The sequence below is a fragment of the Bidens hawaiensis genome, unplaced genomic scaffold (genome assembly GCF_021521415.1).
Source record: "Bidens hawaiensis isolate Kalapana, Puna unplaced genomic scaffold, B.hawaiensis_p1.1 tig00004685_1, whole genome shotgun sequence".
In the NCBI taxonomy this organism is placed as follows: domain Eukaryota; kingdom Viridiplantae; phylum Streptophyta; class Magnoliopsida; order Asterales; family Asteraceae; genus Bidens; species Bidens hawaiensis.
In genome coordinates, this window is record NW_027491287.1 from 1,464,615 (window position 1) to 1,480,343 (window position 15,729).

Below are 15,729 nucleotides of genomic sequence, written 5' to 3' on the forward strand. Positions count from 1 at the left end.
CCAGCAAATAAAAAAAATTTAGCAGCCCTTAATAAAGCTCTAAATTAAATATAAGCAGCCATTGATGCAGCTCTAAATAGAGAATAAAAAAATTTAGCAGCCCTTGATGTTTTAACCGGACTCGAACCTGCGTAGTCAGAAGTTAAGCACAATACATGCGTATCATGTATTTCTCATCGTTCTTTACTTAAAATAAGTTATGCAACAGACATTGCTATTACAATATGACTCTTTAACGTTTAAATTCGAAACTTAAAAGCCATTCATGTATATATTTACAATGAGCCTAGAGAATCAAGAATCTACAATTAAAGAAAAGAAACATATAATATAACCTACATTCTTTTCTGAATCCTAAATTCAAGCCACTTCCGAACAAGATCTAATGAGACCCAAATTGTAAAGGAACCTTTCGGACCGGTTCCTAAAAAGATTACCCAACGAAAACCCACCCGTTCGTTGCCCAGGCGAGTTTGAGCAAGTTAACATTTCATCTTCGTTCACTTTAAGTACGCTCTCCCCAATTGCGTTCAATTGTTTCACTTTTAACTTCATTGCCAGTTGAATCGATCACATAGAAAGCGTTCACAGCTTTAGATCCTCTGGTTTTCACCTCGGCCCGAGTGACTGAAAGCCCGTTCTCTCTAAAGATCCGAATCACGTCAGATTATAACCCGACCCTGTCTTCACCACATAATTCTAGTCTTAAACCCTGTAAATCACACGTAACAAACTTTTATGTAAAAGTTGTAAATAAAAGAATATGGTTTTTTTAATATATTTATTGTTTTCAATATTCATAGGGTACTTTTTAAAAAATTCAAATTATCTATGAAACCAATAGAAAACACTAACAAAAAGACATTCTTGTGAGAATTAAAAAAAGTAACGTGGTAAAAAGATAATATTTAAACATTTGATAATTAACTTTGTTAATAAAATATTTAACCCATAAATATTTAAATTATAAAAAGTAAAATATGTTTATCGAAACATCAAAATCTGATTATTGCGATTTTAGCTCGCAATAATCAGTATACAATATTAAATTATAGAATTTTGGTTTGTTACCTTTGAGACTCGTCTCTTGACGGCTGCCTCGAGGCAATGAATTACTCGTTGCCTCTCGGCTTCTGAACTAATGGGGCACCCGTCAGTATGTCGAATGTAAAATTCCTATAAATCGAAACAAAATAAACACGATTAATACACAAAATATAAAAAATATCACACGTTTAAAGTCATAATGGACTCTATGCATTTTATTACAAATATTACCTGTAAAGCCTCAGAGCCTTCAGCAATGATGGTAGCATGAAACACAACATATTGCATATCCGTTAATGTGCAAACAGTATCAAATAGTAACTTAGGCCGATCCGGACACCGCAAATTAACGACGGTGTACCCTTTTTCGAAACAATTTTCCACCGTCACTATCGGTTTGTGGCTACCCAACCCATCGGGTACAATGTCATATTCATGCGTATCATAATCCCGATCCGCATACATTAACTGGTGCAACCGTCTTCGTGTGTGAGTGGACCCCACAGAGACCGCGGTTTGTGCACCACGTCGGTCTAGATCGCCTTTGAGAACGTATAGTAAAAGTTGTTTGATTTTGGCTAGTCGGTCTGGGTCGTTGATTGGAAGATTGGTTGCTTCGTGGTAATGTACACGATTGATGCCATTCGTGAATTGTGGGTCCATATTTCGGAAGCGACCACGTTGCATTTGAGGTCGGTTAGGACCGCGAAGATTTCTGAAAGTAAGCCGGGTCGGTCTCGGCCGGTTAGCTCGATTGTTGTGTTTTCGGATGCGTACTGGACCCCGACTGAACCTCTTAGGGACCGGAAGCTACATCCCCTTGGTCCAAGTGACTACAACACAACATAACATAACATAACATAACATAACACGGTCAATAAAGTAGAATCTTTTTTAAAAATATATTAAATTTAAAACGAGATTATTAGTTTCAACAAATAAATCCAAACTTTTGAGTTTTTCAACGTCCAGTTCAACTAGTTTTGACAAAAATTTTAAGTCAAACTCTTAATAACGGTTTTATGAAACAACAAACCAATCTGGTACAATTTTACTGGTTGGCGGTTTGACAGTTTGATTTAACAGTTTGAAATACTTTTTATTATTGTTTTATAAATCAACTAGTTGTACTAAATAAATTAAAATAATAAAAAACAATTTATTATTATAATATATCTTAAAATACAAATTCCAAAAATAAAAGAAAAATAAATATTTAAATTCCAAGTTTCAAACTAGATCGAACCGTCAAACCATTAAACCCAAAAACTTGTACCGTGAACCAAATCATTCGAATCTCAAACCAATTAAACTCGTCGATTTTATTCAATCGATCTAACGATTTATAAACACGCCTAAATTCAAATCCAATACCTGTTGGATTCGATCCGCAACATCATCTCCGGACAACTTATTTCCATATTGATCCGTCACATGAAACACTACAACAAAAACAAATCCAATTTTCATCAATTCAAACAAAAAAATAATCAAAATAATTTAAGAAGAAACATAAATTCATCAAACACATATAATAATAATACTAATAATAATAATAATAATTGTAAAAATCCTAACTATGCGCCGTGGTGATTAATCCCCATTTGTCCAAAATCGGCCAAAATTAAAAATAATTAAAAAAAACATAAATTCATCAAACGCATTTAATAATAAAATAATAATAATTGTAAAAATCCTGACTAGTCGTCGTGCTGATTAATCCTCATTTGTCCAAAATCGGTCAAAATTAAAAATAATTAAAAAAAACATATATTCATCAAACACATTTAATAATAAAATAATAGTAATTGTAAAAATCCTGACTAGCCGCCGTGCTGATTAATCCTCATTTGTCCAAAATCGGTCAAAATTAAAAATTTAATATACAAATAATTTGGAAAATATATATATATGTATATTCGAAAATTTACATATAAATCCCAATTACCCGACCAGCGCCTAGCGATTTCTACGACACTCTGATAATATATTAATTACCATCCATGAACCATCCACCATCAGAAGAAATATACGCCCGTTTGATCAACAAATTCATATCCGTCAAAACTTGCACCACTTCCAATAAACTCCCACGCTTATTCGCACTGTCCACTTTAACCAACGTTGATTTCTTATCCGTCATATGATCAACAGTTACCCTGGATAACACATAATTGGGTGTCAATTATGTTATAAGAATTCATATTATTATTATTATTAGAAATTGTGATGAATTGGTACCTGGGTGGATGCATACGGTGAACAAGTTTTTCGAATTCATGATCAACGTCTAATGAAGGAGACCAGTAATGCATATTGGTGGAATTGTGTTGGTGGGTGTGGAGATTTTTGGGTTTAAAATGGGTGACTCTTGAAGATGAATGTTATTATTAATATGATGATGATGATGAATATTAATATTATTATTATGGATGTGTGATGTGGCTGTGTGTGTGCCTGTGAATTTTGTATGGGATTTTAGAAAGAGAAAGAGGTGGGATGAAGGTGATGTGTTGCCTCCTGAAATAGGTGAAGAGTTTTTCTTTTATTTATTTATTTATTATTATTATTATTATTATTAATGAGCTGGTGGTGAAGTGTGAGGAAGAGACGTGGTGTTTTACGTGACATAGATTTGATTCCTGTTCACATCATTTAGTTTCAATGGCACCCGGGGGCGGAGGATATCAAGAGCCAGGGGTGGCCCCCGCCCCCTGTTTATTCACGCATTAGTGTAAATTTAGTTGTTTTTCGTATAGAAATTTTATACGTAGTGTAATTTTATCTGTTTTCGGCCAAAAGTTTGAGCCCGGCCCCCCTCGTTTATGATTTTTATAATACATTTTGAGTTCACCCCCCGACATTCGTGTCCAAGCTTTGGCACTGATGACATCAATGTGATGATGGAAGACTAGATGGGTATGTGGCGTTCAATAGTCGGATCCTTAAATTGAACGAGTTTTATTTTATTGCATTGTCGTGTCTTCGGGCGACTGTCTAAGGGAGTTGGGTTTGGGGGAGAGTTTTTCTCGGATCAAAAGACGAGTGTATCACGATGTAGTGAATTTAGCTACTAGCTCATTTGAATGATTCGTTGGTCGTTCAAAAAAATAAGTTATATTATTATTATTATATTACCAAGGTAGAGCTGTTATTTTTAATAGAAACTCAACCTAAATACGAAGTCATCCGAACCTGAATAATCATAACTTGATCAATACATAGTACACATCTTCAATGGGATGGTTATCAGATCACTTTTACTATTCAAAACTCTAAGTGATCTGAAAATAATTGACCCTAAAAAACACCAATGTAATAAGGGGCATTTGGCTCAAAGATATATGGTGGTGTCGTAGGTATATATTCTCTTTGAAGGTTGAAGATTCAAATTCTACAGCAAAAGCTAGACGGTTAGATGTATCTAAGAGTATAATATTAGCGGTAGGAGAAATAATAATAAAAAAGTTATTTATTATTTTATACCTTTTGTTTTTGTTTTTTAGAGGGGTGAGACATACACACACAAACACCAAAACACATAGTGGTATGGGTCACCACACTTTGACCCTATCATATCATACATTGTTCGAATCTCGTTGTGTATACCACTTGCATTATGTTTGGTACTTCAAAGGTACATGTGTACTTTGATAAAGAAAAAAACATAATATAATTATTCAGTTGTGTTTCAAGAACAGTATAAAATGTTTGTTTGTTTTTCAATGGTGTTATCATGAAAGAACCGGACTAACTTGGTGGATCGTAAACCGCCTACACAAGAAACACAATCAATCTGGTTGGGGGTTACTGAAATGTCTTTATATTTTTTAATTAAAATAATTTTGAATTAGTTATAACATCATCCATATTTTTTTAAGATGGTTTTAATATAGAATAAGACGGCGATTAATTTAAAATGAAATTGTCTTTATATATGATGTATTTTTCATTGAAAACCCATGTGATCTATTTTTTTTAACACAATATGAAACATTTGGGAAATAATATCATTTAGGGAAAATAAAATTCTTGATTGATCACAATGTTGGTCCATTAAATTAAAAGTCATAGGCAAGGTTTCACATGAAGATTCAATGTATGTTTGAAGAGGATATTCATAGTTGTCATTTCGAACTAATATCAAGACATATTCCAGTACTTCATTAACGTGAACATAAAGTTGTCGGCATGTACAAGCTTATCATGTTTGTCATTGAAGTTTACAGTATTCATTACAGTGTGCATACTACATGTCAGCAGATAAAACGTGTTACGTGGTTATCATTGAACTTTCCAGAATTCATTAGTGTGTGAATACAGCTGTCGACAGGTAAAATCCATAACCTGTTTGTCATTTAAGGTTTCTTTGTGTAGTATGAAACATCACTATTACGTCATTGTTTTCTACGAATATGGTATTATTATTTTTTACAACTCTTATCATATTTACACGTCACATAAGTTTGTTTCTCTCAAATTTCACGCTAAAACCACACTATACAACACACAATTTCCTTTAATTTCAAAGGCAACATGTGTATTAGAGCCTCGCCAATTGGTTAGAGCACGAGTGCCTTCACGTCAAGGGCCCTCAACGATGAAGAGGGACGCATATGGTGTCCCACTTCTTCCTCTCACGATTTCCATATGTGGGCATTCGTCAACACGAATTTCTTTAGCTCTCTCCTCCACATTAGCTTTACATTGAACATGAATTTCTCACAAAATTTGGCATGTTCTTATATGTGATTGTATTATTTTTTTTTCACGTTCTTTTTGCCATTTTTTACTGATGGCTTATTAATACTATATTTTCAATATTTTTTGTTTTATGCGGGTTAAATTCAATGATAAGCATTCTTACGTGTCTAATATACTTTCTGTGTTCAAATGTAGTTTGGTAACCGAAGGTTTTCCTTGTAACGCATACATAGCGAACTCACATCTCACATAACACAGTAACACACAATCTTATATTGTATTTATACACAAATACTTAACTACGTAAATCCAGTTAAATTTAGAGAGAGATAATACGAATAAACTTTATATAACGTGAACCACAAGAATACTTTAATATGAACATGAGATGAGAGTTAAGAATACATAACTAACATAGTATTGTTCATTATCAAACATAAGTGTCCTTTTTAGTAAATTTAGATTCTTAATAAATCGTGTTTCTTTTATTGTTTCTTAAATAGATATTATCATCAACTAACAATATTATTTTTTTAATAACATAATATACTATAGGGTGAGATCCGTTATAAATAAAATAAACTTATTAAAATGACAGATTTAAACTAGAGTAATTATGTTATAAAAATTAAAATAGTGTAATTATAATTACTCTAGTCCACAAGTTATAAATAATAATTACTGTTAACATATTCCTCTAATTATTTGCATATTTTTCACGATAAACATCATTTATATTTGATTCATACATATATATCGTCTATGTTAATATGTATATTAGCACTCATGTCTAAATTAAACTTAGGAAAGATTAAGAGGCTAGATACGGTCTAAGTCTAACCCAACAAAATATTTTAACATAGATTCCGATTGTAATATTATTTTTTTTAAGGAATTACTAAGATTCTTGAAAATTGAACTAAAATTTAGACATGATTTTAATGAAAGTTGTTTTATTTAGGTATGAGAGTTTGTAAGCATCCCACGCGCTTTGAGTAAAATGAAGACATCACTCACACTCACATGATGCCGGTGTTGTTTTCATGAATCAAATCGTATCTTTGAGAGTAGCTGTAAAACTCCGTTTGTCTCAAGATGCGTTATGGGACCAGATCCCCTCTTGTCCCACTATCGAATTATTATTATTATTAAATAGTTTTATTTTTTGGGTAAGTTATAGAATGGTGAATTGGTGATCTAGTAAGAACTAGTTACGTTTTTTCCAATATGGTGCAGTGCTAAAATACATGGGTTAGTTAATGGAGAATATTTTAGGGGAGAGACTCAGTGAAGGAAGACTGAGATTTTTGGGTTTCTCGATAAGAGGAATCCAAAATTCATATATTATGGGTTTCATGACTCATTTTCTAGCCCATGATATATTCGTTCTATTTCTTGGCGTTTTGTTGTCCACCCATCTTGTTTATTTTTAGTACCGACGTATAATTTCTCATCCAAACTCTTCCTGAATCCTTATAACATTTCCCGAGACTTGAAATTATGCTCCGGTCTTCCCGAGATATCATTCCATGCTCGTACAAGTCTCCAATTTAGTATCCTTAACGATCAATGATCTGAAATACAAAAGCATGTATAAAGTACCAAAGTTCTAACAATATACTCAATAAAATTACATAATTAACACACTACTATATATACAAAATATCCGACCATCATAAACGAAACATGTTAAAGCCATACCCGATACATGTTAAAGCCATATAGGTTCGTGTCATGTATCCGTGTATCATGTCTTTTCAGCCCTATATGGTGTTACGAATCTTGAATGTATACTCCATGACTTAGTTATCCGATTTACTAATATTTAAACAAGCATTTAAATATGTTGTTGGTGTTGGAGTAGTTAATTTAATTCATGTTCAGCATGTTTTGGGGAAGACATGTTGATTAATAAATGGTGGAGATAAGTATCATCCCACTCATGAATGTTGGAGATCCCACAGAAAGTAGGTGAGATGTTTGGATTCTCACTTAATATATTTAAGGTAAAAGCCTAAAAGGTGGTTTTATAAAAAATCCTCATATGTTATTAAAGGTAAAAGGTGGTTCACTGGTTTGGAATATGAAATTCCTATGTGATTAAAAAACATTTATATTTCTAAAAGTTCCTTATTAATTAAATCCAATCACATATATCTATCTCTATTTATTGAAATAACATTTCATTATCTTTATCTGTTGATTTTTCAGTTTCTTTCGCCATAGAAGATAGATATATAAAGTGATTAGTGATTACCTATATACAGATATACCATAAATTACGTCATATTTGTGACGCGCGCATATAATTTATATATGTGGTGGGCCCTTGCGTAGTTACAAGTCAAATTACACTAAATTTGATTTTATTTTACTAATTTCGTGAAAATAACGTTAAAAATGACGAAAGATTAATTAGGCATCATGTGGTGGCGTTGATAGCCGAAAGACAAGGGTACATGCACCAATCGGCCAGTGTCCCAATTGTTGAATGTTACGTGCCTTATGTCCAAGGTTGTCTACATTTTACTATTCTTAAACCATATCATAGTTTTGCTATTAATAAAATTTACTGAGTACGATGATAATAAATATAATATAAATATTTAATAATTTAGTGTTTAGTAACGAACCTCAACATTTGTGAGAAATGAAATGATTTTAGCCCATCACCTTTTCTCTCTTAGAGCATTTACAATTTACATTACCATAATTCTATCATATAATTTTAGTAAATAAATTATCTTTCACATACCGCATACAAGTGCAGAAATGCTCATATGATTTAGGTAATATGCATTAAACATGCTCTGATAATAAAATATATGAAACTTGTAATCATGGTGATAAATGGTTTAAACATGGTTTGGTATAATAAATAAAAAAATAAAGAATGAAACAAATGAAATCAAAGACAAAATCTATATTTATTTTTCTAAAACAATTTCAAATATAATAATAAACCGGGGTGATGCATGGTGGAAATTGGGGGGTGAACGTCTCCATTATTGGATTAAGCTTTTACTTAGATCCTAATAAAACTGGATACAATCTCATGTGTTTAAAAAAAATTATTATTATTATTATTATTATAGTAATAACAATAACAATCTCATGAGTTTGAAAAAAAATATAAATAAATAAAGAAAAGCGAGTGAAAGTTATCTTAATTGATGAGTTTATACATCTAAAGAGAATGAATTGAGGTTTCAATTAAAAAGATAAAGAGACAATAGAAAGTTATCATAAGATTTGCTTGTTTGAGCAAGTTAAATTGTTAAAAGCGGATTCTCAAGCCAAAAGGAAATGAAAAAGAAAAGAGGACACGGGTGAAAAGCTAAAATAAAGGAAGAAAAGAGAGAAAAGCGAGCAGAAATCGATGCATGGTATAGTTTCGGTTAACTGCTGACTATATATGAATATCGTAATCTTTAACAAGACTATACAGATTACAAACCATATATGAAAAATAGTTACTTTTAGCTTATCAACTTCATTTATTTGGTTTATTCACGGTTCAAGCTGAATTTAAGTATATGAAACCAGGAACCAAATGTGTAATTAGGTTCGGTTTATACAATTTTGATCCGGTCAATTTTAGTTTTCGGTTTTTGCTTTAATATGATTGAAACAAAATAGTGACCACCCCTCTTGTAAATGGAGTAATTTCTCTTCAAAGCTCTATCAAGTATCAACCCAAAAACAACCAATTTTAACTACCAAAATTTTGGTTCTAACCGAAATTATTAGATTACTAAAGAGCCAAGAGGTAAGCATAGTGTATTAGTTAATACTTTTAATAACAAACCTTTTTTAATAAAGTAAATCGTTTTAAACAAAAATTATAACATTCTAAAAGAACATAAATATTATACCACTAGTTTTTATCCCCCGTATTACGGGGATTTCTTTTATATTATTTGTTTCTAATATTTATTTATTTTTGAATTTGTATCTTTTTTATTGTATGAAAGTTAATAATATACTTATGCTTTGATGATAAATTGTTTCACAAATAAATGAGATGTTATAACCCGGTTTAAAAGTTATGTGGGTTTGATGAGACCAAATACCCGTTTATTTTTTTTACTACAAATTGGTTTTTTAATTATAAATAATATATATATATATATATTTTAAATAAATCATATATTAATTTTTAGTATATCCCTACTTTATAGATTATTATATCAAATATTTGGTGAGATTAGTTTTTAATTTAATGAGATGTTATAACCTGTTTAATAAATATATGGGTTTGATAAGACCTATACCCGTGAATTCGGGTCAAATGCATGAGAATCCTCCATTTAAAAATCAAGTAAATCTGGTGACTCCAAAAAAGGGGGAGCAACCACATCGCGACACCTAGGATTTTTGGGTTTTCGTTTATATATATTGTAGATTATGATACGAGGACAAATATATTGTTTTTTTTTAAGTAAACTGCGGTTTTCGTCCATGTGGTTTATTCAAATATGCGTTTTTAGTTCAAGAGTTTCAAATTTGTGATTTTCGTCTCTCTGGTTTCATTTCACTTGCAATTATACCCGAATTCATTAACCCCGTTATGTATGGTCGTTAAACTCATCAACGTGCCCTTCATGTGAGGTGCAATTTTGTCATTTTTCTCCCCAAATAAACTCTAGTCTTAATTCGCAAGCCCGTCATGTGAGGGGTAGGGGGTGTATTTGGGGGAAAAATGACAAAATTGCCCCTCACGTGAAGGGCATGCTGATGGATATAACAGCCATACATAACAATAACATGGTTAATGAATTCGGGTATAATTGAAAGTGAAATGAAACCATGGGTGATTAAAATTCATATTAATGATTTGATAAATCGAACTCATAATCCATATTAACAATTTTAGAGAGAATATGTCATTAGTGGTGAAAGAAAAAGTTATGAGTGACATTGGTAAGATTTATATACCTTTAAATAAAAGTCTAAAATAATAATTAAAACTTAAAATAGATATGACAATGGGGCAAGTTTGAGACAAGCATTGATGATCTTAGTCTCGTACTTGAATGTAAAACCGTATCTCATACCTGACGTAATTTCCTTCAAGTAATTACCCGTAAATTGTCCAATGTGTCAACAGATATCGATTATACATGTTTTTTTGTTTGTTAAAAGTCCCTGTTGATATTTCCAAATGATTTTTCTTTTACAAATCTAATTTTAACAAACTTATACTTTTTTACAATTACATCGAATGAAAAATATAATAAATTAAATCCAGATCATTACTACCATAAATGTGTACAATATATAAAATATGTAAAACTTTATAGATCCTAAAAAAATGATAAGTTTGTACTTCATACCATATAATACATCAACATCTATAATATATATATATAAACGAAACATTTAAAAACTATCTGTTTGCTCCCTACAATTTTCTTAAGCCACTAGATTGCTTTATATGTAAATGAAGGTTTCTCATGCATTTGACCTGAATTCACGAGTATGGGTCTCACCAAACCCAGATTGTCGTTAAATGGGTTATAACATCCCATTAAATTAAAAATTAATCTCATCAAATATTTGATACGGAAATCCAATAGAATAGCTGATATACTAAAAATTAATATATGATTTTCTTAAAAGATATTATTATAGTTAAGAAACAATTTTATGGTAAAAAAACGGGTCTTGGGTCACACCAAACCCATATAGCTTTTAACCCGGGTTATAACATTTCATTTATTTGTGAAACTTTTTATCATCAAACCATAATTATATTATTAACTTCGATGCAATAAAAATATTAAAACTTAAAAAATATATAAATATTAAAAACAAATAATATAAAACAACCCATGTATGGATAAAAACTAGTATTGTAATATATGTATCAAAACAAAAACTAATTTCCAGTGATAAACCAATTAGCATGAATCGTTAGTTTGTACCTTTTAACTAGCAATTACAAGCTACTCAAGTACTCATTAGGAAAATAATTAGTGAATAAGTGATCCAATGGGCAGTTGGGCACTGCTCCATGCCTCCATGAAGTGTAAACATGGGCTGCAACATACATGGGCTCACTTTTTTTCTTAACATAGTATACTCGAATCAAGTTATCGACAACCAGATTAGTTCTTGTAAGTTGTAACATAAAATACATGGGCCTAAGTGAAAGTTGGTGAGAACTTATAGAGATGTTTTAATGTGTTTGTAATGATGAAATACATTGTTTTAGATTAGTCTCATGTTAAAATTTTAGAGACATTTCATTAGACAGTTTTCTATTGTCATAATATAATACATGTTCTGAGAATTTTAACAAAGTATATATTGAAAAGTGTTTATATAAATCTTATTAGTCTACTTATATATTGTCATGAAATATACTCTGTTAACATTTTATAATCAATTTTTAATATATAAATATATAAACGTATAACGCCCCAGTCACACAAGTTCTATATAATATATATTTTGTTTGTATGTATGTATGCATGCATACTGGGTTTGAGCACACTATGAGTTGATGAAGAGTTTATGGGCTGGGCTTGAAGCTGTGTAGCTGCAGAAGATTTGGGCTTGTAGCTGATGATTTGGGTGATTTGGGCTTGTCCTATAAGTACCATTAAATAGGTCCAGGTAGGGTTTCACGGGACTGGCAATTTTCTCTTTACATAAACTGGGTAAGATTCGTGAGACACACAAGACCCAAACCAATTAGACCCGATAATTTACAAATTACAATAGGGTTTGGTCCCGGGTCATGAGAATACCACTAAACGGGGCTGGGTCAGTTCTTCCAGCTCTAACGAGTGCTATTTAAACTTTTGTGCACTATTTAAAGTGGACATGAAGTAAAAACTTGCTACCTTGTTATTCTTAGTTGGAGATTTGAGCCTCTATATGGGAAGTGTAAATTTAAAATGGATGTGTAACAATGACACTCTGCAAATAATTAGTATGATACATGTTTGTTTCGTAAAGATAAGATAAGTATTACTGAAAGTTTGGAACTATCAATAAGTGTAACTCCACTTCCATCCAAAGAAGTTAAGAAGAGTTTTAACCTGTTCCTCTTTAGATTTTATGTTATCAATAAATGTATATCCTTTTTTATTTTGCTTCAACCTTCCACATCTAATAGTAATATTTGACGTGCCACCTCGAATTCTCCAACTAGCCCTCTTCCATAAATTTGCATGCTCTAGCGGATAAATCTGAAGGTTGAATACAATTCATTCATGAGAACAATAAGCATATATTCCTTGTGGTGACAATCCTCTATTTGAGATAGAGGATTTTAGGGGTTGTGACACGTGTCCAGAAGGTAAAAACGGAGATTTCAGATGGTAAGTGGTAAATGTTGGTGAAATGAGTTTATGTAATCCTCTATCTCAAATAGAGGATTCCACGTGTCTGACCCCGTTGCTATACGTAAAAGTATCAAGGTCATGAGTGTATATGGAGGTTATATTTGTAGATTAATTAATTCACAGATGACAAGTATTGTAGTAGACTAAACAATCCTTATTACTTTTTATGTTGCATTTATTGGTTTGTATCATAACAAGTACAACTTATTTTAACTACTTGTTGAGTTATGTTGTATTTAACGATTTGTGTTATAACAAGTGCAACGTATATAAATATAAACACATAAATGACCACAATAGACATCTAGGTGAAACAACGTTCTTTGAACGACTCGGTCATGTCAAGTGTCACATTGCATGAAACATAACAAGTTTGATATGAGACGGGAACGTGTTATAAATATGACTTACACTATTTGATATATACATAGGTGGTCAAAATGAAGATTCAGTCCATGACTATGACCCTATTTATTTTTAAGTACAATTGTTTAAGTTTGATATATTTGCTTGACTATTATTATAGACCTATAGTGACTAAAACTGTAGTACAATTGTGTACATTGTGATGTGGATATGAAGGCAATTGGTCCTGGTTACCCTAACCTGAAGAAAGTTTATTAATAAAATATAATACTAATAATAAAAAAAATAACATAATATTCCCTTGTGGCTTAATGATAGAAAGTTTGGGTTATTTAATGGAGATCCAAGCTTGATCCTTATTTGTGACATCTTGAGTGGATTTTGACAATGAATGCTTTGAGCTAAACCTTTAGCAAGGCTATGAATTCGAATCCCGAGCCTACCCGAGTTTTTCCCATTGTGTGTTACACCAGAGAGTTCTGCTCTTCAGCCGGCACAACGACTATTAATTCGTAACTGACGGTATAGTTTCCCACCGGAACACCGAAGCCAAACTTTGACGCAATTATGGGCCAGGTTAAGACAATATAGTCTGGCCAGGGTGGGGCAACAGGACTCTCCAAATTTGAGGAGTGTGGTAGCCTATACACAAGATACTTTCTTGTGTTTTTCAAGCCACCGCACTTCTTAAATTGGAGATCTCTGTCGCCCCACTCTAGCCAGACTATGTTGTCTTAGCCGTCCGTGCCCATGCTGGTTTCAGAGTTTGGCTTGGGCGTTCATCCTGGAAACTATACCGCCGACTGTAACTTAACAGTAATAATAATAATAATAATAATAATAATAATAATAATAATAATCTCTTTTATGTCCAACTCACTCACTCACAAACCCTCACTAAAACATGAAGATGAGAAACAACAACAAAGGTAAAGTCTCACCTTCTCCGGCGTCATTTCCGTCCGGCGACTCTCTCGCCGTCTTAAACCTCCTTCCGGCGGCTATCCTCACTTTAGCCGTTACTCTCTCACTCGAAGACCGTGAAGTTTTAGCCTACATGATAACTCGTTCTATCAAATCCACAAACCCTAAGTCATCCAATAATAATAATAATAATAATAATAATAAGAATAAGTCACCATCCGTACACAAATCTCCAGTATTCGACTGCGATTGCTTCGACTGTTACACTAACTACTGGTTCCGGTGGGACACGTCAGCTAACCGTGAGCTAATTCATCAAGTTATCGAAGCGTTTGAAGAAAACCTTACCAGTAGTGAACATCAACAGGTTAACTGCCGCGGCGGCCGGAAACCTAAGAAGACGAGTCACCGGAAGCTCGCCGGAAAAGCCTTAACTCCTCCGCCAGAGGTTTCGGTTTCGGTTTCGCCGCCGTACGACGTCGCATTAGCTGAAGAATGTACGGAGAGAGATGACGTGACGGAGGAGTCGCCGCCGTTGCCGGAAACGGATTCGACGGCGGTAGTTAGAGGTTCTCCGGCGAGAAAGGTGGTGGCGGACGTGAAAGGATTGTTTAATTGGCGTTTATGGGGAATTTGGAGTCCGTGATATTAATAATATTAATATTGTGGGAAAATGAAATAGGAAACATTAATCCGGTTTACTTTTTTTATGATATTAATAATTTTATAAAAGTTTAACCGGGAAAGTGTTTATTTTTAATGATTTTTATTATTTTTGGGTTTTAAAGAATATTAATTTTTTAACATCTCGATGTGTGTAATTGTATCTACATGCCTACTAGTGTTTGTCTCTGTGTCATTATGAAGGCATTGGTGTTTGTTCCGTTTGTTCCCAAGTATAGGTGCATACAAATTTTGTTAAATAATATAGCAAAACTTCAATTAATCGGTCCGTTTTGTGTCATGGAACGTCACGTCAGCTTTTTATAACAAAAGAGAGTAGCGGATAAAGCCCATTTAATATTCTTTTCATTTATTTTTAACAAAAGTTAAAGATATGATTGGTTGAATAACGCGGAAGATGCTATGTATGAAAACGCTTCTAACCCAAAACAAGCCTAAGGCGCCTGGGGATGGTGTGCTCGGACGTTTTGAATGTTTCTTGGGCTGAAGACGGCCACTACTTATGGTTTTAGGTCTATCAATTATCAATATCCAAATTGTGTGATTTTTAGTATGAGGGAAAGTTTTTTAGTTTTTATATTAGTTTGTGTATTTGTTAGTATAAAAGTTAAATATGGTAAGTTGAGTAGGTGATTGATGATATTTGGGG

At 32.5% G+C, this 15,729-nt stretch overlaps 1 protein-coding gene and 1 pseudogene across 2 annotated transcripts; one reads left to right on the plus strand and one right to left on the minus strand.

The window, feature by feature from the left end:
• Positions 1-243: 243 nt before the first annotated feature.
• On the minus strand, positions 244-3,574 carry LOC143627588 (ACT domain-containing protein ACR4-like; annotated as a pseudogene). Its single transcript, XR_013152616.1, has 6 exons — positions 3,289-3,574; positions 3,046-3,206; positions 2,422-2,489; positions 1,279-1,880; positions 1,072-1,176; positions 244-712 (listed from the first exon to the last, which is right to left on the minus strand). The product of XR_013152616.1 is annotated as an ACT domain-containing protein ACR4-like (transcript).
• A 10,802-nt stretch (positions 3,575-14,376) lies between these two features.
• On the plus strand, positions 14,377-15,042 carry LOC143627513 (uncharacterized). The gene has a single exon (XM_077097306.1). It carries the CDS (start codon positions 14,377-14,379, stop codon positions 15,040-15,042), a length of 666 nt encoding a protein of 221 aa, XP_076953421.1.
• The last annotated feature ends 687 nt before the right edge of the window (positions 15,043-15,729 follow it).

Bases quoted from the DNA above. Each gene is read 5' to 3' on its own strand.
- LOC143627513 (XM_077097306.1), top strand. From the start codon at position 14,377: ATGAAGATGAGAAACAACAACAAAGGTAAAGTCTCACCTTCTCCGGCG.